Here is a 22,842-nt window from a genome sequence, read left to right on the forward strand (position 1 = left end):
ATGTCAAGTTTGAGATATGTCTTAGCCATCCAGATAGAAATTTTGAGAATTAACTTTGGCATATGCATGAGAAACAGAGGTCCAGGCTGGAAATCTAGTTGGAGAAGTCATGGTTTACAGAGGTGTTTATAGTCGTGAGTATGGATGACACCACTCTAGAAGTGAGTTTAGGCAGAGAAGAGGTCTGGCATACCCCAAAATTTAAATGCTGAAAGCATGTGGAAGAATTACCAAAAGAGATATAAAACCAGTTTGGTAAATTGAGAAGCCAAGTGGGAAAAGTGCTTTAAGAAGGAGGGAGTCATTACATCAAATACTGCTAGGTCAAGTCAAATGTGGACTAAGAACTGACCATTGGATTTAACAACATTGAAGGTTGTCGACATCTTTAACATGGGCTAACTGCATGGACGGTAGGAGTCAAATCCTGATTGGGGTGGGTTTGAGAAAGACTTGAAAGAGAAGAATTGGAGACAAATAAGCACAGAACTCAAATCTACCAAGGAATTTTGCTGCTACTGTAAGCAGAGGAATGGAGGAGGGGAATTGTTCTAAGCAATGAAGAATCAAAAGAGGTCTTATTTAAGACAGGTATTATAACAACACGCTGGCATGCTGCTGCTGTAGGAGGGAGGGGACAATTCCTGGAGCAATTTTTATAAGTAGATAAGAGAGGGTGGGCTGCAATGCATGAGTGGTAAATTGGCCTTAGACAGCAGCAAGAACTTTCCTTCTATAGAAACAGGAAGGAAGGAAGAGTAGGAACAGATGCCCGTAGGTGGGATATATGAGGTGGCAATAGCTAGCTGTATCTTCATAATTGTTTCTATTTTCTCAGTAAAATAGAAACGAAAGACATCATCTAAGAATGAGACTGGGCGAGGAGGTACTGAAGCTTTGAGGAGAGAGGATAAGTATGAAATAATCACCCGGGGAATGGGAGAGTGAATTAATAGGACTTGGTAAGATGATTGCGAGGCACCACCAAACACACCAGGAGGCTATGGTTATGAATTCAAAGAAAGGCTCGGCTGTGTGTTTTTTTCACAAGGCATGTTTAGCATGTGTGTGTAGCCGAATAATAGAGTATTCGATTCAACCAGAATTAGAGTTTAAATCGGAAAGTACAATGAATGAAGAGAGATACAAGGGAATGATTTTATTGACAGCACATGGAATTTAAGCTGAATAAGAACACGAAGGAATATATGATTGAGGATAAGTGAAAAGGTGTCAGGACCAGTGGAATTTGATCCCAGTCATTGAAAATTTATTGGGAGAAAGAATGAGCTGGACAGATGGTGATGGTTAAAAGTGGAATGTTCAATATTGATAGCATGGGGGACGTGCAGTTATGGGAATGACAAGGTCCAGGGCTTGACTGTGAGTGCATATGCCTAATTTAGGGTTAGGAGACAAAATTATAAGCAGGAAAGAAACAGAGCAAGTGAGTGGCCAGGAAAAATGCACATGAAAAGATAATCAACATCATTAGCCATCAGGGAAATACAAATCAAAACCACAGTAATATACTACTTCACATCCACTCGGAGTTGGCTAGAATAGAAAAGATAGACATTATGAAGCATTGGAGAGGATGTGGAGAAATTGGAACAATCACACACTGTGGCTGAGAATACATAATAGTACACCCACTTTGAAAAGCAGTTGGCATTATTTTTTTAAGTTAAGCACAAATTGACCATATGACCCAGCAATTTCATTCCTAGGTATCTACTCCAAAGAAATTAAAGTACATGTCTCCACAAAGTCATGTATGTGAATTTCATAGCAGCATTTTTCATAACCGAAGGGTAGAAACAGCCAAAATGTCCATCAATTGGTGAATGGATAAAAAAAGTGATATATTAACACAGTAGAATATTATTCTACTATAAAAAGGAACGAAGTAGAGATTCATGTTGCAGCATGGGTATGCCTTGAAAACATTATGCCACATGAAATCAATGACAAGATTGGGTAAAGAAAATGTGGTGCATATACACCATGGAATACTATGCAGCCATAAAAACGAATGAGATCATGTATTTTGCAAGAACTTGAATGGAGCTGGAGGCCATTATTCTTAGCAAATGAATGCAGAAACAGAACACCAAATAACACATGTTCTCACCTATAAGTGGGAACTAAATGACGAGAATGCATGGACCCAATGAGAGGAACAACAGACACTGAGGCCACTTGAGGGTGGAGGGTGGGAGGAGGGAGAGGAGCAGAAAAAATAAGTATTGGGTACTAGGCTTAGTACCTGGACATGAAATAATCTGTACAACAAAGCCCCATGACATGGCATGAGTTTACCTATATAACAAACCTGCACATGTACCCCTGAGCCTAGAATAAAAGTTAAAAAAGTTAAAAACACAAAGACGGCATATTGTATGATTCCATTTACATGAAATGTCCAGAATAGGCAATTTTATAGACTGTTAGTAAATTAGTGGTTAGTAGCCTGGGGCTGAGGGATGGGAATGACAAATGACTGCAAATGGCAGAGGGATCTTTTTGGGGGTGATATAAGTTTTCTAAAATTGGACTGCAGTGACGCCTGCATAACTGTAAAACTAAAAATCATTAAACTGTATACTTGAAACAAGCGAATGTTATCTTGTATAAATTGTAACTCAATAAAGCAGTTTTTAAAAATATCCAACATAATCCCAGCACTTTGGCAGGCCGAGGTGGGCAGATCACTTGAGGTCAGGAATTCGAGACCAGCCTGGCCAAGATGGCAAAACCCCATCTCTACTAAAATTACAAAAATTAGCTGGGTGTGGTGGTATGCACCTGTAATCCCTGCTGCTTGGGAGGCTGAGGAAGGAGAATCTCTTGAATTTCAGAGAGGTTAGATGATTTTCCCAAAGCCACACAGCACTAAAAGAGAACATAGATCTTCTGACCCCTCCCAGCCACCATGCTGCCCACCCCTTGCAAAGCTGCTTCTCAGGGACAACTCTTCCAGGGTTTCTATGCTGACTCTGAAACAGAAATAATAGACAAGAATTCAGTTCCCTTTGGTACTGTGAAATCATCACACCAGAGAATTTCTAAAGCTCAATTAGAATGTGCCTGGTATAAAGAGGGCATCTTGAATAATCTGGGCACAGTCAATATTTCTACCACACGCTGTGCCATCCGAAGCTCTCTTTCTCTGCACCAGACACAATATATTCCTTGCCTGTTCACTAATGGGTCATATCCAGCCATCTACTCCTTAAGCAATCACTTACTTTTGGAGCTTCTGTTCTGGTGAAAAAAATAGGGCAGAACAGAGAGGAACCAAGAACCAAACCAAACCAACAAAAATCACACACCACAAATGAATAAGAATGATAATTTCTGACTGGGCGTGATGGTGCACACCTGTAATCCCAGCACTTTGGGAGGCCGAGGCAGGCTGATCACCTGAGGTCAGGAGTTCAAGGCCAGCCTGGTGAACATGGAGAACCCTGTTTCTACTTAAAATATATATATATATATACAAAAAAAAAAACTAGCCGGGCACCATGGCAGATGCCTGTAATCCCAGCTATTTGGGAAGCTGAGGCAGAAGAATTGTTTGAGTCCAGGAGGCAGAAGTTGCAGTGAGCTGAGATCACACCACTGCACTCCAGCCTGGGCAACAGAGTGAAATTCCGTCTCAAAAAGAAAAAAAAAAAGAATGATAATTTCTGATAATGAGATAGTGGAGTGACCAGGAGTGGCGTGCATGAATAGGGAGAACATCCGTAAGATGCTAGGGATGTCCTCTCTGTGGGGGAAGTATTTGCATGATGACAGGGAGTTGGCCCTGAGAAGTTCAGAAAGAAGAGTGTTTCTGCCTGAGTGTCCTACAAGTGCCAAAGCCTTGAGGTAGAGCTGAGCTTGGTGACGTTATAGAACAGAAAGGGGAGCAGTGGTAGGCGCCGTGGGGTAGTAAGCAAGAGGAAATGTAAGGTGGGATTGAGGGTAATTAACAAGGAAGCCATGTGGCCTGATGTCAGCTTTAGAGAGATCACTGTGATTGCCGCGTGGAGACTGCAGCCTGGAAGAGTGAAAAGAGGGAAGGCCAGGTAGGAAACTTTCTCTGCCCTGGAATAAGTTGCTCCCTTCCCTTCATATATCCTTTCCCATTTTCCTTACCTGCCAAACTCACTCACTCACTCTTTGTTTTCAAGAGCACTTCCCAACCATTCACAGTAGCCCCAAAAGTGGTAATAACCCAAACATCCACCAGTGGATGAATGAATAAACAAAATCCACCAGTGGATGAATGAATAAACAAAATCCACCAGTGGATGAATGAATAAACAAAATATTATTCAGCCATGGAAAGGAAAGAAGTGCTAATACATGCTAAGATGTGAGTAGGATAAACATGCAAACATTATGTTAAGTGAAACAAACCAAATGCAATAGGTCACATACCATATAATTCCAATTATATGAAATAGCCAGAATAAATCCATAGATACAAGACTAGTGGTTGCCAGGGGCCAGGGAAGGACGGAATGGAGAGTGACTTCTTAACAAGTACAGGATTTTCTCTTCAGGTTACAAAAATGTTTTGGAAATTGATAGATTGTGTTCTGGAACCACAGTGTTGTGGTTCACAACACTGAAACTGTACTAAATGACACTGAATTGTACACCTTTAAGTGGTAAATGTTATGTCATATGAACTTCACCTCAATTGAACTTCGTAAAGGCGAAAAGTGCATATTAGATATATATTATTTTCTTTTTTGTAGCAAGCAAGATAAATGTGTTCTGACTAACTTAAAAGGAGAGATTGATGGGAAAGGCAGTGAGGTTCCTCAGAGACTCCTTGACGGACCCAATCAACCAGGTTTTGGGAGAAGCCAGCAGGAATGTGAGCAGCCCTCAATCCCCTGGACTTGGTCATGGCCTTCCTCTCATCACCATCTGGCTCTGGGAGAAAAAGAGCCTGATTGATAGCTGGATGCAGCAGTTCATGTTAATGAATAACGTGTAATCCCAACATTTTGGGAGGTTGAAGTGGTAGCATTACTTGTGGCCAGGCATTGAAGACCAGCCTGGGGAAAAAAGTAAGACCCCTGCCTCTACAAAAAAAAAAAAAAAAAAAAATTAGCCAGATGCAGTGGTGTATGCCTGTAGTCCCAGCTACTTGGGAGGCTGAGGCAGGAGGATTGCTTGAGCCCAGGGGTTCTAGGCTGCAATGAACTGTGATTGTGCCTCTGCACTTGCACTCCAGCCTAGGTGACAGAGGGAGATCCTGTCTGTAAAAAAAGAAATAGAAACAGAATCTGATTGCCCAAGCTTGTGTCTTATACATCCATCGTCCCCAAGGCTTGTGGTCTGGGTTTGAGATCAGTAGCCTTACCAAAATTTATGGACTGAGGAGGAGTGATTGCCCAAAGAAAAGGGTGTTATAGGAATCAGAATAGAAAACAAAGTGATAGAGTGTCTTCCTCATTATTATGCTGCCATGACAGAATACCACATACTTGATAATTTAAAATGAACAGAAATTTATCCGCTCACAGTTCTGGAATGTTAGAAGTTCAAGATCGAGGGGTTGGTATCTTGCAAGAACTTTCTTGCTGTGGTATCCGTGGAGGAAGATGGAAGGGCAAGAACGAACAAGAGGGGGCTTGCTCTTTTATAATGGCACCAACCTTGTCTATGAAAAGGGAGCCCTCATGGCCTAATCACCTTTTTTAAGGGTCCCACCTCTTAGCACTGTTACAATGGCAATTAAATTTCAACTTGAGTTTTGGAGGGGATAAACATTCAAACCATAGCACTGGGATACAGAACAGGACAACAAATGTTCACTACAAATACCACCCGGCTCATATATTCTTTCAATAGCAGCAGTCTGATCAACAGTTACTGAGTGCCTCCCCAGAGGCACTGGGAATAAAGTAATGACCACAGAGGAAATGATCTTTTCCCTCTTGGAGCTTGTAGTTATGAGGAAAGACGGACACTGGACTTAGATCAGTGTGCTGAGCACTGTGCAGGGAAGTACAGAGGATGCCTGGGAAGCTTTTCTGTCTGTCTTTCTGTTATTCAGGCAGAGGTGGGAAGGGCTACCTGGAGTTGTCTCCGTCTTGACTGTGAGCTCCTGAGCTGCGTGGACCCCAGAACTAACAAAGGCCTGAGAGTTGAAACAAAAAATAAGGGAGGGAGAAAAGGGAGGTGGGAAGACACGCCAAATGCACTAGATTTTAGTTTATGTCCTGCTTCCCTTTGGATAAAGTGTCTTTAAAACTAACTTATTGTGTGGCCATCTTGCCCCCAGGTTGGGGATGGGAAGTGGGACAACACTGGTGCAGTGTGACAGCTGATGGCACTTCCCTTACAATAAATCATAGCAGGGGGTTGAGCCTGTCATCTGGTAGAGCCCTCTGCTTCCAACAGAGCAATGGCCACATGATTGACCCCAGATGGTGGCAGCTCCTAGGCCCAAAGTCCCCCTCTCTAGGTGGCCTGCTTTCATATCTCATCAACCTTGCAGCCAAGATAATTTTCTTGGATAAACATCAAGATGTTGGCCTTGGCTATTCTTGAGTTGAGGGATGATGTGTAATTTCTTCTCTTTTGCTTATTTGAATTCTTTCCTTCCTATTTAAATAAAATGATGGTGAGTCACTTTCAAAATAAAGAAAATTGAATTAAAGAAGTTATTTTTAAAGCCAATCTTTTCTCATGCCACTATATAAGCTTACTTTCTCTTACTTGGTCTTCTCTATGACAATAAACCATACGATCACTCCTTACTGCAGCAAGCACTTCAGAGAAGGCCACAAGTCATGAAATTAGGCCTGTTTTATAAATGAGCAAAGTGAGGGTCAACAAAGTTGACTAATAGGTCCAATATCACAAAGCTAGAAATGGTGGAACAGTCAGAGTCTATGTCTGTGTCTAAGTCTACATATATGTCTATCTGACTCAAAATCTGTATTTTTGCCTTCATACTATTCTAACTTGTGTTAAATATTGGAAGAAGTATTTATTCAGCTAGATTAACATGGCTGTAGCTAAGCCTCAGCCCACAGTTAGTCTCTCATTTCTATCATCTCACCCAATAGCTGAAAAATTTCCATTGTCCCAGAAGTCATAAAAACTACTACTACTGTCACCACTACTATTAGTATACAATAATAATGATAATGATAATAATTGCAGCTCCCACTTCAGAAAAGCTTATGATCTAGCACTGTTTTAAGTGTTAAGCATTTTGCCTGCATGAACTTGTTTAATCTCATACAAGTTAGATGATTTAGGTAATATTTTTATCTCATTTTAAAGACTAGGAAATTAAAGCTTAGAAAGGTGAAATCGCTTGTCCAAAGTGAAAGCAGTTAAGTAGCTGGGTCACAGTCTAGTCCCAGGTCTCCTCTAACTCCAGAGCTGAAGTATCATGCCATACTGCGATGCTACTCTTTGAAGGACGAAGCAAGAGAAGAAACAAGGAAGATTAGGAAGGTGGAAGGCTCTAGAATGTGTTTCTTGACCTTTTCTTTTACTGAAAAAGAGAAAAGAAAATGAGAATAAAATGGAACTGCTGGCAGTGAGTTTCAGCTGTCTCCCCCACAGCAGATCCCTTGCAGCCTGAAGATGAGCTTCACCCACACAAAGGTATGTTGTTTCAATTTGGCCTGGGCTGGAGGAGGGGCTACCTTCTCTCTCTACAATGCAAATGCAAAATTTTATTTTGCATTGAAAGTACAAGTCCTTATTCACCAGCCTTTGTTTTACCCTTTGCATCTTATTTTCTTTTTTAAAAAGTTTCCTTTAAGGCTACAAAAGGATAAGAAAATTTTTGCAAAATAGTTTCCAGCTTTTAGCATCCACCTGCTAAATTGCCCTCCACTCCCAAGGTACCCTGTCTGGCTCTTAGCAGGTGTAGCTTGCAGCTGTAGCAGATTTTATCCGGAATGGGACAGATGGAGGGGATACAGCCTGCACAGTAGGGTAGATTTTTTTTTTGAAATACATGATCAGATCTTCATCAAAGCCTGGTAGGCAAATGTGGCATTGATGCAAAGCATGCCAAGTTGGCAGGTGTCTGTGTCTGCTGCATTGTGTTTGCAGTAGTGGGATTCCTTTTGGGGGTGGTGGTTGGCCTCTCCTGCAGCACAAGCAGATCATTTTGCAACTGAGTTGTTTTGAAGTAACTACAGTAGATATGTGCTTGGAGGAGCATCGCAGTGAGGGTGTTGGGGAGGGGGTGGAGGTGAGTGGCACAGGCGCCTTAGAGACCTGCGGTATATGACTCAGGGTGAGCAATACATCCTCCTTGAAGTTTGCCTTCCTCACTTTTAAATGAGAGTGGGTGGCAGAGCTGCTAAAGCTTGTCAAAGATCTGTGTACTTCCCTGCTTTCTCCACCACCTTGCATAAGTGGGTCATATGGCCAATCCTATAAATGAAAGGACACTTCTCAGTCAGAGACCATTAAGACAGAATATGCCAGGCAAGCTTGGAGGCCATACAGCATGGTTACAAGATGAAGGATGGCTGGCTGACCCCATCAGATATGATGTGGGTTTACATACTGTGGAAGCTGACCAAACCAAGAGTAGTCCTCAGCAGGATGGTGGCAATGATTACAGACAAAGATAAATCACCTGGCATATAGTAGATGCGCCAACAAAACAGCAACTCTTTTTATGAGCTCTGTAGCTACATCAGCCTCTATGAACAGAGGCTCTAAAGCAGACCAGACAATGTTAGATAATTCCTCTCTTTATATTGCATCTCATTCATGCCAATTCTCCAAGAAACTAGATTTGAGAACCCTGAGATACAAGAAAAAAGGTGAAGGTCATTATTGTCTTTGAAAGATGACTCTTTTCATTTAATGTTTCGCCTCATGGAAAACTTTCTCCTGAGTTAACATTCCTGGTGAGAGTGACTCACACAGCCTTTGATCACCAAGGCACCAGGCCCCTCTCATGTAACCTTCTCATCAGCAATCAGTAGTAGGGGAAGTAAGGGCTGTGGGTCAGATAGGTTTGGCTTTGAAATCTAGATCTCCCACTTACTTTCCGTCTTGGGAAACCCTTGGGAAAGTTATTCAACCTGTCTAAGGTTATTAAATGTATAAAATGGCAATTATCATACCTGCTATATTAGACAGGGTTGTCCAGAGATACAGAAACAATAGGATATATGATATATTATAAACATATATATTACATATGTCACATGTATTATACATAATCACATATATTATATGTCCTATTGGTTATAATGTGATGAATTATAAATATACATTTTTTGTATATTATATGTAATACATGTATATCTATATTACACATCGTATTGGTTCTGTTTCTCTGGAGAACCTTAACTAATACAGTATATATACACTATATATATGGAAAGAGAGAGAGAGATTTTAAGGAATTGGCTTACACAATTGTAGTGAGCTGACACGTCCAGAATCCATAGGGCAAGATGGCAGTCTGGAAATTCAGGTGAGAGATAATGTTACTGTCTTGACTCTACAGGCTGGAAACTCAGGCAGAATGTTTATATTGCAATTTGGAGGCAGACTTCCTTCTTCTTTGGTAAACATCTGTCTTTGCTCTTAAGGCTTTCAATGTGTTGAACAAGGCCCACCCACATGATGGAGGATAATCTGCTTTATTTAATGTCAACTGATTGCAAACATTAATCACATCCACAAAATACCTTCACAGGAACATCTAGACCAGTTTTTGACCAAGCGACTGCTCGTCATGATATATCCAAGTTGACACATAAAATTAACCATCACACCTGCCTAGCTAAAGTGGTTGTTATGAGATTTAATAGAACATGCAACGTGAACTTGCCAGGGGCAGGATCAGGCACAGAATAAAATTTCCCAGTGATCATATTTCCTATTACTGTTAACTTATTGCCACTGTAATCATTTCTTTTATTTTCTTTTCCTCACTACCTGTTTCTGATACTTTGGTTCTCCTTTCACGTCTCATCCCTCTCTGCTCTCAAAAAGAGAACACGATACCTTAATCCCCATTAATCCAAAGGAAGAATTCATCTAAATTACCAGAGAATCTGACCTTGTAAATGTTTTCAAAGAAATGCATTTTTTGGCTCTAGAGTATATTTGACACTTGTAATTACATGCTTAGCTGGTTCTCAGTCTGCCATGACATCTGCTCCTTGAGATCAGAATTGTATTTCCTTCATTTAAAAAGTCCTTGGTTCCTAGGAAGTTGCCAGGTAATTATCAGGTGATCAATTATAATAATGATTGATTGGATTGATTGAACTCATGGATGAATGAGCTAGAACAACTACAAACCATTTATACTTTCTAGAGCAGCAAAATAATATCTCTAGTAAAAGGCGTTAAAAGACCTGTAAGTCAAAACAGTGATGTTCAATTCAGACAGAAGTATTGAATCTCTAAAATTTATTAGGTATACATTTTTGGTAACTGAGTATTACGTACCGAATGTTTTTGTCCCTATAAGATTCATATGTTGAAGTTCTAATCCCCAATACTATGGTATTTGGAGGTGGGGACTTTGGAAGATGATCTGGTCATGATAATGGGTCCTCCATGAATGGGGTTTGTTTTCTTATAAAAAGAGGAGGAGACACTGGGTCTTTCTTTCCAACACGTGAAGCTGAAACAAGAAGACAGCCATCTGCAAACCAGGAAGTAAGCCCTCACCAGACACTAAATCAGCTGGCACCTCGATCTTGAACTTTGCAGCCTTTAGAAATCTGAAAAAAGTACATGTTTGTTGTGTAAGACACTGAGTCTATAGTATTTTGTTATAGCAGTCTGAGCTATGACAGTGGGTGAGTGGAAATCCTCTACAGTCCTTTAGCATCTTCCATCAGTATTGGCCCTGTGGTCTTACCCTTCTTGTTTCATGCAATGCCTTGTTTCCCCTATTAGAGAGCAAGTTTGTTGAGGGCAGGAACCATATTTTAAAACATCTGTACCTGACTCAGTTCTTGCAGGTAGCAGGCTCTCAAAAAAACACATAGTGGTTGAATTTTTAAAGTTGAGTTATTATCTATATATCTCCCACACTTTAATTTACTTTCTCAATCTTTTTAACATCTTGATGAGGTACAAAGTACATAGAGTTTGGAAGTTGGAAGGCATGCCTTCTGGGAAATTTTATATATTAAACAGAGTTCCTTCATATATATAAATGTTGATTACACATAGCATCCTGGCCACCTTTAAAAGATATTAAGAAATAAACTTTTTGTTTTGAAAATTAGCAAATAAAGGAAAAGACTCAAGCATTCATCTCTCCTTTCCTATAAAATCTGAACCACTGGGCAATCAGATGGTAGATGTTTCCTTGCACAGACATATTCCCAATAATAAATAAAGAAGATGTGATCAAACTAGAATATCATCATTTTCAATTTCTAATTAATTAGATATCTAACCACTGATCAGAAATGGCTGCTGACAACACAAAATGACATAATGTCACTCTTGACAAATATGACACCACCTAGGAAGTAATTGTTCCCCACAAAATTCAAAACAAAAAATGATTAAGCCTCTGTAATCAACTTTCAGTTGGCAAGAAATACAGAAGACTAAGGAAGACATTAAACTTTACTAAAGACATGCAGTCAGCAAAATTCCAATGGCGTAAAGTCTACAAGACAAATGATGCAGTTTTCAAAGAAACAAATTTCAAAGGTCAGGGAGGAAGAACCTATGCATTAAAAGAGACCCAAAAGGCATATTAAACAAACAAATAAAACCAGGTAGAGCTATACGATAGTATTTAGAAATGTACATTGGTAATAAAAACTATAAAGCAAGATACAGAGGTGATTATCATAAACTCAGCATAGTGGTTATTCGGAAGGTGAGAGTGTTGGAAGGGGCAGCTGGAGGGCTCCTGATATAGCTAGCAAGACTTTGTCTCTTTTTATTCTTTGGCTCTTAAAAGGGCATGCTATGGTTTGAATGTGACCTGAAAATTTCGTATGTTGGAAACTTAATCCCCAATGCAACAGTGTTGAGACATGGGACCTTTTAAGAGGGGTTAGGTCATGAGGGCTCAGCCCTCATGAATGAATTAATGTTATTACTATGAGAATGGATTAGTTATCTACGGAGTAGGTTCCTGATAGACAGATGAGTTTGGCCCCTTTCCTCCCTTTGGCCTTCTCTTACCTCCTCACCTTCAGCCATGAGATGACGCAGCAAGAAGGCTCTTGCCAGATGCCAGCACCTTGATACTAGGTTTCACAGCTGCCAGAACTGTGAGAAATACGTTTCTTTTTAAAAATAAATTACACAGTCTGTGATATTCTGGTATAGCAACACAAAACAGACTAAAACAGGGCATTTGCCTTATAATAATTTTTATACCATTTTCTGTTTTTCTGGTATTTGAACAATACAAGTTTTTAAAAACAGCTGTTCTGCCTATTTCACAGAATGAATGATGCCTACATAAACATGACATTTAATAAGTACAGGAACCTCATCTGTATTCTTCATTGTCATATTCCCAGGGGCTAGACTGGCTCTTGGCACATGGTTGGACTAAATATATATTTACTGAATGAATTAATAAATGAAACTGTAAAATCAAATATATACATAAAATCACATTCTGATGATGACTATTAACTTCAGCAAAGTTACAAATTCCCAAGGAGTGGATTCCAGATCACTGAGAATTTTTTGTGTACAGCAGACATGGTTCTTTATAACAAAGTTGCCCGCTGCTAGACTACAATAACAAATAGGACCTGAAGAGGATTGAGGCTGGCCATTGGCAGAGAGCTGACATCCAGTGATGTACAAGTCTTTCTGGTGGCACACACATCACTAGTCAGGCCCTGCACCTCTGTCACAGATGGATCTGCAGGGCATTAAGGTTATACTCGCCACTCCAAGTAGTGGGACTCAAGACCAACCATCTGGCTAGAACCCACTGCTAAGGGACATGTCCTAAAATCATTTTGCACAGCAACACACTTTATAAACTTGGGGGAGAATCAGTGGATGCTGTGTTCATTATCTATCACCATGTAGTGACGTTAGCACAAGCTTAGCAGCTTAGAACACACATTTATTATCTCACACTTTCTGTAGGTCAGAACCACAGCTTTAACTGCATCCTCTGCAAGGTTGCAAAGAAGGTGTTGTCCTGTGCAGGCCTCTCATCTGAAGCTTTCACTAGGGAAGGCCTTAGCCATTGGGTCCTGGAAGATGTCTGCATTCCAGAACTCTAGAACATATGACTAGGTTACCTTATGTGGCAAAGGGACTTTGTAAATGGGATGAAGTTAAGGATTTTAAAAAGGAAAGATTATTCTGGATTATCTGGGTGGGCCCTATGTAATTACGAAAATTATTTTAAGAGGGAGGCAAGATGTCTAAAGTCAGAAAGGGAGATATGACCACAGAAGCAGAGGCTAGAGTGAAGTGGTTTGAAGATGGAGGAGGGGGCCAGGGGCCAGGGAATGCAAGCAGTCTCTAGGTTTTAGCCTTGTAAGGCTCATTTTGGACTGACCCCCCAAACTGTAAGATAACAAATTTGCATTGTTTTAAGCCACCAAATCTGTGGTAACTTGTTACTGTAGCCATAGTAAGCTCATACAGCCTGGGAGAAAAGGTCCTTGTCAACAATGAAGCATTACATGCATGTAAACAATTAGTACTATTTCAGTATCTTACTTTGAAAAACATTATCATTTAAATCAAATGACCCTGTAGAAAAATGTGTGTTACACATAGAAAAAGGAAACGTAGAAATTCTCAATGGAAGCTCTCCTGATAGTGTCTTAAATGAAAGGGTCCATATGCATTTAGTTCTCCATTAAATTCATTTTAAATTCCACTTCAAAGCATTCCATACACATGGATTGTGGATCACTTTGTGATCACTTAACCTACTTGTGAAAATGGCAAATGCATGGGACATATCCCAGACCTACTAAATTATTACACAAGCCTATTTCAAATACAACTGTGGTAAGCTTACTAATGGTCCCCCAAAATAGCCAGGTTCTAATCATAGGAACCCATGAATGTTACCTTATATGAAAAGAGGGGCCTTGCAGGTGTCATCAAGTCAAAGATTTTATCTTGGATTATCAGAGTGGATCCTAAATGTAGTCTCAAGTGTCCTTTAAAGAGGGAGGAGGAGGGAGATTTTACTGCAGAAGAGGAGAAGTTGATGTAATGATGGAAGTAAGAAATCAGAGCGCTGTGCTTTGGAGGTGGAGGAGGGGGCCACAAGCCAAGGAATACAGACAGCCACTGGAAGCTAAGAAAGGCAAGGAAACAGATTTTTCCCTAAAGCGCCCAGAGGGAAAATAACTCTGCTGACCTTTATTTTAGACTTCTGAGCTCCAGAACTGTAAAACAATAATTTTGTGTTGCTGTAAGCCACTTGGTTTAGGGTAATTTGTTAAGGCAGCAATAGGGAAATAACACAGTCTTCAATTAATGATGTTCCTCCATGATTTCTTAATATATATATATATATATACATATATACACACAAATATAAATTTGCTGATGACTCCACTTATTTATTAGTTTATTTTTTAACCAAAAATGTACTAAATGCAAATTATATATATAGTTATATTTTGGCATTACCATTTCGAGCAAAGACAATTTTCTGCATGTAAGAGTTTTTACTCAGAGTATCACATAGAACAAATTTGAATTGCAGGCCATATTTGCTTTGTGAACATGCACCAAGTGTGGGGGGTGGAAAGGGAACGTCTTCTACAGCCCTTGAGTCAAGGCTCAAGGGTACAACTGCACCATTTTCATGCATTTCAAAGCGCACTGGTGTTTTGCCTATATTTTGCCCTCAAGGCATTTTTCTGTGTTATATCTCTAAGTGAAATTAAAGTGAAAGGTAATTATGAGACCCAAGAAGATTAAAAACTTGGTTTAGAAAGTGGTTCAAAAAATATAACTTTCAGAAAATGCTTCTTTCCTGTCCATTTTCATATCAACCATCATCTACGGTAACCATCTAATATCAAGTCATTCCATTGAGGTGAATGACAAACTTTTGCAGCATTATATTTTATGTACAAATTGCATTTATTGTTATTCAAGTTGTCAGGTTGGTATTGGTTAGACAAACTTGCTCTCATTATTCTATTAAAGCAATTCAGCAAGAGATAGGTGCACTTGGCAGACCCAAAAATCTGGTTACAAGCTCCTCACAGAATTTCCTAATGAAAATTCAAGCTCAAGAACCACTGCCTTAGAGAATCATAGGGGGACATTTGTTCCAGGCGGTCTCTTTTCCATCACATTCCCCGTCCTTTTCCTTTCAACTGCTGGTGTTTGCAAAAGGAAGGCAAATTAATATTATTTTCATGAGCATATTATAATTTTGATGGAAAAACTGAGATCATTTTAAAATCACATAGTCAAACTAAAATGGCTTTTTCTCAATTACTCGCTTACTCCCTTCCAATAAAACACTTGATTCCAAGTAGACTGCAAGTTGGACAATTTCCGGATGTTCAGATGGAGGACATTCATCGAAGGCATTCCTAAATGGTTGTCAAATTTTGACAAACCTAGATTGGAGAAATAAAAAAAGAAATGCATAATTCATCCCCATTCACAGGAAATGCAGTATCTAATCACTGCATACCCGTTTGCGCATATATATGCACACACCCACACCCATACCCACAACTGCCCTGAAGAATCACAACTAGGAAGAGTGCAGCCGCAACTAAGCATACTTTTCATCTTTGCTTTTATCCCAGCAGTTCTTAGTGCTCTCCTTTTTGTCTGAAAGGCTATAGAGGTTTTGACCCCTCAGCCCAGCATGGTACTCAGTTAACTAACATTTCCTATGATTTCCTCTTCCCACCTGCCCTTATGGCATTTTTCTGTATTATATCTGTATTTTAATTGCACTTTAAGTGAAAGGTAATCATGAGCCTCAAGAAGATTAAAAACTTGGTAAAGAAAGTGGCTCAAAAGAATACACCTTCCAGAAAATTGCTCTCTCCTGCCCGGTAGAACAGCCTGTAGGTTAACAGGTGGATTTTCCCCATATTTTTATTCCCTAAAGTTTATTCACTCATTCATTAAGAATACGAACATACATTCCTTCATTTGAGAGAGAACAGATGTGACCCATTTTGTTACTATGAAATCGTAAGTGTGTAAAACGTGTACCGCTGATGCTGACACATCATTACTAACATGAGACACCTGTGCTCACCTTCATTTGCAAGGGACACTCAGGCCAATGGTGGACAAGATCGATAGTCTCTATCTTCACAGGCTTTAAATTTAATCAGGAAAGCAGTTGACTAAGAATTTCCTTATGTTATGAAAAGGGATATGATGTGAGAAGTGTGAGGTGCTAAAGAGGCACCTAACCTAATCTAACTTGCACAGTGCAGGATGGGTGTGTGTGTTGGGGGGAGGGTGCTGCATTAATATTTGTTGAACTGAATTCAGTGCTTGCCCTCCACTTCCTTAGATTCTCATCATTGATTGTTAGAGGAGACTTATGAGTCATTCTTGACTCTTGATATTAATAACCATGTCTTTGGTTTATTAGTTTCTCGATATGTTTATATAAGGAGAGGGTTGCGGCCGGGCGCGGTGGCTCACGCTTGTAATCCCAGCACTTTGGGAGGCCGAGGCTGGTGGATCACAAGGTCAGGAGATTGAGACCATGGTGAAACCCCGTATCTATTAAAAAATACAAAAAAAATTAGCCGGGCGTGGTGGCGGGTGCCTGTAGTCCCAGCTACTCGGAGAGGCTGAGGCAGGAGAATGGCGTGAACCCAGGAGGCGGAGCTTGCAGTGAGCTGAGACTGTGCCACTGCACTCCAGCCTGGGCGACAGAGCAAGATTCCGTCTCAGAAAAAAAAAAAGAAGGAGAGGGTTGCAGGGTTGGAAAGTCTTTAATGTACACGCAGAGCTCTTGGCTTTCAAGGAAGTACTTCAAGAAATGATGCAGTAAATACATTAAATTTAATGAATATGTACGGATTACATACTATTTTCAAGGCTTTGGTTGTAGATACAAAAATGAAGTCAATAGTCCTGGTTTTCACAGGTCTTAAATGCAAATGTGTGTGTGTATATGAGGCTGGTGGGCAGGAAACAGGAAAAAAATGGAGTTGGGAACAAGAGAAGGACAAGTCAAAGTATGTCCACAAATAATCAAAGAAGGGATCTCATTCCATAAATGAGTCAGAAGATAACAGTGTTTGCTCAGGATAGAAATATTGTCCTGATGTAATTTCTTTTAGGAGAGAACAAACAATGAGCTCAGAACACTGGGAAGTTCTGAGAAAACAGCAGGTGATATAACCCCTGCAGATCGGATATTGGCTCTTCCAGGAGGCCCTCCCTGAACATACTCCCCACTCTTCTTAGTCTGGGAAACTGACCTCCTTGTGCTCCCCCTGGCCCCTGTACTAACCTGATATTAGCACTTACCATATTAAAAGGCAACTTCACCTTGCCCTTTACATGTCCTTTAATGAGATGATGAAATCTGAAGGCCAGCCACATGCTGGGGCACTCACACTCTGGTACCTAGTGACTGTGTCTAACCCATGGTAGACACTTCATTAACAGCAGTTGAGCTAAACTGGGTACCCCATACCGTACAGAACATATCATAAATTCTTAATAAAGATTTGGTAACCTAGGTGGTGCCACTTTAGAAATCAATAATTGTTTTAAACAAATGTCATTAATTTCTTTTTCTTTTTTTTTTCTTTTTGTTTTTAAGACAAATTCTCTCTCTGTAGCCCAGGCTGAAGTGCAGTGGCGTGGACACAATCATGGCTCACTGCAGCCTCAACCTCCCAGGCTCAAGCAATTCCTCCATCTTAGTCTCCCCAGTAGCTGGGACTACCGGTGTGCATCACCACACCCAGCTAATTTTGTTTATTTTTTTGTAGGTCTCACTATGTTGTTCAAGCTGGTCTAGAACTCCTGGACTCAAGGAAGTCTTCTGCCTCAGCTTCCCAAAGTGCTGAGATTACAGGTGTGAGCCACCACACCCAGCCTTGTCATTAATTTCAAGGGCTAAATTAGAAGGATTTCTTGAGCTACCCAAAGATTCAATTTTCTAAATATCAGGTTGAATAAAACTTAGCTATATGTGCACCCCCAGAAACCTGAAATGCCCAGAAATTATGGGAATCATCACTCAAAATGTCAGTAAATCAATATTGGCTAGAATCCTAACCAAAATAAATTTTCACTAAACCCCATTGTGATTTCAGAATTAGCGCAGATTTTGTAAGAGTGCCATGGTGAATTACAGACCTCAGTCTCCAAGCCATGTGAGTTTGCCTCTGGCAGCCATATTGAAGTGAAGGTAATTAACATAGTTCATCTTGTAATAGGATGGTGCTTTCCAGACTGTTTGAAATTCTATGGGCATCCCAACCAGACCCATAGAATAACCCTTTGAAATATGCTGAACCATGGCAGTTAACACACAAGGGGATCATTAAATGAATAAGAGAAGGCACAGAAATCACAGTTTGTAACTGAGATCATTTCATGGGCAGTTTGCCAGCTATTTGGGAACGTCTAACACAAAGGTTTCTTAATATGAGGTATTTATAAAGTGTAGTGCTATGAATCTACAAAATCACTTTAAAAATTATTTTAAAGGACATTGCCTTTCAAATTATTTTCTAAGTCCTGTGCTTAACAATTATTTTGATATAAAAATTTAGGAGGCAGGATGATAATACTATTAAATTTTAGCAGTAACAGAAAGCAGTCTTCAGGACAAATGATCAGGATGTTTCATGTACATAGTCATTGCCATCTACTATGCAGCAGAAACCATTCTCAGATATCAAATTATGGTCACCTTGGTCCAGACAATAATGATGACACAGGAAACACTTACCGAGCACAGGCAGTGGTTTTGAAATAGCTGGCAAGGCGGAGAAACAATGATTTCACATCTTGAGTGAAAAAGAGAAAATATTTTAAAATCACTTTAAAGTGACCAAAATTGTAATGAAATACAGGCATCATCACAGTAATCTGGGAAACAGTTACTTACAAGCTATAGTTATCATCAATGAGCATGTGAAGACACTGGCTAATATTTCTCCCATAAACCATCTGAAACAACAAGATCACTCTGATTTAGCATACTAATTGTGCATTTCCAACCTATGTGATTTTTTTAGACTTACTATGGAATTATGATTTCAAGGTTTACTATGAAACTACAGTAATAAAGACAGTGGTATTGGAAAATGGACAGACATACAGATCAATGAAAGAGAGTAGACAGCCCAGAAGTAGACTTATGCAGATAGAGTAAACTGATTTTAATTGAGGTGCAGAAGCAATTCAAAGGAGAACATACCATCTTTTCAACCAATGGTGTTGAAACAATTGGATATTTACATGCAAAAAAATGAACCTCCACATATATAACACACCTTACACGAAATTTAACTCAAAATGGGTCATAGACCAAAAATGTAGATTGTAAAAGTGTAAAACTTCTAGAAGAAAACATAGGAGAATATCAATATGACCTTGCATTTCGCAATGAGTTTTAAAATGCAATACCAAATGCACAATCCATGAAAGAAAAGAAAGGAATAATTGGACTTTATCAAAATGTAAAACTTTGCACTGTGAAAGACACTGCTAAGAGAATGAAAAGACAAGGTACAGTCTGTGAGAAAATACTTGCAAATTATGCATCTAATCAAGGACTTCTATCCATAATATATAAAGAACTCTCAAAATTCAATAATAAGAAAATAAGCAACCCACTTGAAAAAATGAGCAAAACATCTGAACAGACGCTTCACCAAAGAATATACAGAAATGGCAATAAGTACAAAAACAGATGTTCAGCATCATTCTTCATTAGAGTAGTGCAAATTAAAACAGTGAGATATCACTGCATACCTAGTAGAATGGCTAAAACCCAAAAAACTGGCAATACAAAATGCTGGGAGGATGCTGAGCAACAGAAACTCTCATTCATTGCCGTTAAGAATGAAAAGGGTGCAAACGCTTGGAAGATAGTTTTGGCCCTTGCTTACAAAGTTAAACATAGACTTACCATATAACCTAACAGCTGCACCCCTTGGTATTAATTCAATACCAAGTTGAGTTGAACTCTGTGTCTGTATAAAAATCTGCATATGATTCTTTGTAGAAGCTTTATTTAAAATTGTCAAAAACTGGAAGCAACCAAGACACCCTTCAATAGGTGAATGTATAAACAAACTGTGGTATATCCATACAATGGAATATGATTCAGCAACAAAAAGGAAGGAGCTAATTGTAGAATAGCACATTTGTTATTGCTATGAGTTAGTATATTTTCTTACAGGAGGTGAATAGTTTTCTATATTAATCATATACAAGCAAAATATCCCATGGGAGAAATAATTTGTTCTGACAAAATAAGAAATTAAGAGAAGACAGAAATGGTGGGAAAAACTGAAGTCCCATAAGTGATGGCAGCAGCAGCGCATCTGGAGTGGCTGCTGCAAAGATGCCAGCTGCAGCAGGGGAGGCGTGGCCAGGGTTGTGTGCTTCGGAGGGAGCCGGGAACAGGAGAGAGCCCGGAACAGGAGGGAGCCCCGCCCTCCCAGGTGCAGCTGCAGCCGCTCAGCCATGGCTCTGAACCCAGGTATCCCTGCACTCTTGGGGGCCTTGGAATCCCCCCTGCCCCTGCAGGCTTGGAAGCGCCTGCTCCTGCCCCTGGCCTCTCCCTGCTCCCGTTGCCCGCTCTGATTTTGGAGCAAAGTTGTGGCTAGGCCCGGTGCTATCACAACCTAGCAGTAACTAGACCCCACACTTGTTTGCTCACACACCCCTCACTACTCCACACTTTGCTTGTAAAGGCTCAATATATATCTGAATCAGAGTCATGGCAGTGAAGAGATGCAGATCTAGATCACCCACACCGTATATTCCATAGCATATTTTGTCTGTAAAAAAACTACTCAGACCAGTCATACCTAACACCCCCTTTTAAAAACAAGCATTTCATTTAATAACAGTGATGCCTTTTCTTATCCTGAAATAAATTTCATAAGTAATATAACCCATCTACATAAGTAATCTGGAGATGATTTAAACTATATGGGAGGATATACATAGGGTATATGCAAATACTACATCATCTTATATAAGGGGCTTTAGTATTCAAGGATTTTGGTATCTGAGGGAAGCTCTAGAATCAAACCCCCTTAGGTATTGAGGGACAACTGTATTCAATGCTTGTACTTTCCAGTTATGAATAATTTATAACTTGAAAGATATAAATTATCCTCTCTCTCTCTGTCTCTCTATCTTTCCCACCCCATCTCTAACTTTATTACTACATCTATCTCTATTGCACTTCACAACTGCACATTGTTCTGTGGTGTGAATTTATTTATTCAGTCCTCCATTTATGGACATTTGAGTTGTTTCTATTTTTTGCTATTATCAAAATGATGTGCAAGGGACCCAAAATAGCTAAAACAATCTTGAGGAAGGAAAATGAAGTTGGAAGGCTCATGCTTTTCCACTTCAAAACTCACTACACTACATGCAAAAGAATGAAGTTGAAGCATTACTTTATGCCATATACAAAGATTAACTCAAAATGAATTAAAAACCTAAATGTAAGAGCTAAAACTATAAAACACAACAAAAGATAGGTGAGAAACTTCATGACATTGGATTTGGCAATGATTTATTGAATGTGACACCAAAAGCACAGACCACAAAAAAAGAAAAAAAAGTAGAGAAGTTGGGCTACATCAAAATTTAAAACTTCTGCGCATCAAAGAATACATTCGACAGAGTGAAAAGGCAAACCACAGAATAGGAAAAACATTTACAAATCACATATCTGAGAAGGGGTTAATATGCAGAATATATAAATAATTATTTTAACTTAACAACAAAAAGCAAACAGCCTGATTTAAAAAGTGTCAGAGTACTTGAATAGACATTTCTTTAAAACAGATACACAAAGAAATGTCCAATAAGTGCATGGAAAGATGGTCAACATCATTATCCATCAGGGAAATGCAAATCAAAACCACAGTGAGATATCACACCACACCCACCAGGATGGCTCTAGTCAAAAAGACAGACAATAACAAATGCTGAGGATGAGGAAAATTTGGATTCCTCATACATTGCTGGTGGGGGTGGGAGTGTAAGATGGTCCAGTCCTATTGGAAAAAGTTACAGCAGTTTCTAAAAATATTAAATATAGACTTACTATATGCCCAGAAACTCCATTCCTAGATATTTAACCAAGAAAAATGAAACTGTATGTCCATACAAAATTTGTACACCAGTGTTCATAGCAACATTATTCATAATGGTCAAACAGGGGGAAAACTCAAATGCCCATCAACTGATGAATGGATAAACAAAATGCAGTATATCTATGCAACGGAATGTTATTCTTCCATAGAAAATGATGAAGTACTGATACAGGCTACAACATGGATGAACTCCGAAAACATTATGCTACATAAGTCATACCAGACACAGAAGTCCACATATTGTATAACTGTATAGGAAATGTCCAGAATAGACAAATTCACAGAGACAGAAAGTACATTAGTGGTTTTCAGGAGGTGGAAGAGGAAGGAAAGGAGAGTAACTGCTAATGGTTAAAGGGTTTCTTTTTTCAGTGATGAAATTGTTATAGAATTATAGTGGTGATGGTTGCACAATTTTGTGAATATACTAAAACCACTAAAGGTGCACTTAAAAATAATTTTTAAAAACTGTTTAAAAATACAATGAATAGCATTTTTTAAAATGTAATGAATAGCATTTTACATATGTCGTTTCACACAATAAATTATT

General features: G+C 39.4%; 1 protein-coding gene across 9 annotated transcripts in view; it reads right to left on the bottom strand.

Moving 5' to 3' along the window:
• Positions 1-10,404: 10,404 nt before the first annotated feature.
• TMEM71 (transmembrane protein 71) overlaps positions 10,405-22,842 on the bottom strand; it is a 50,062-nt gene continuing 37,624 nt past the window's right edge. For 7 of the 9 annotated variants that reach the window (XM_055287300.1, XM_055287301.1, XM_055287299.1 and 4 more), the window contains 3 exons: positions 19,052-19,113; positions 18,893-18,950; positions 14,519-15,560 (listed from right to left, as the gene is read on the bottom strand). In XM_055287300.1, coding sequence (XP_055143275.1) covers positions 15,545-15,560; positions 18,893-18,950; positions 19,052-19,113 — 136 coding nt within the window. In that variant the 3' untranslated portion in view covers positions 14,519-15,544. Of the gene's footprint in view, positions 10,737-14,518; positions 15,561-18,892; positions 18,951-19,051; positions 19,114-22,842 lie in introns of those variants that run through there. The other 2 variants (XM_055287292.1, XM_055287294.1) reach the window with 2 other exon arrangements.

Source organism: Symphalangus syndactylus, chromosome 7, assembly GCF_028878055.3.
Source record: "Symphalangus syndactylus isolate Jambi chromosome 7, NHGRI_mSymSyn1-v2.1_pri, whole genome shotgun sequence".
Classification (NCBI taxonomy): Eukaryota; Metazoa; Chordata; class Mammalia; order Primates; family Hylobatidae; genus Symphalangus; species Symphalangus syndactylus.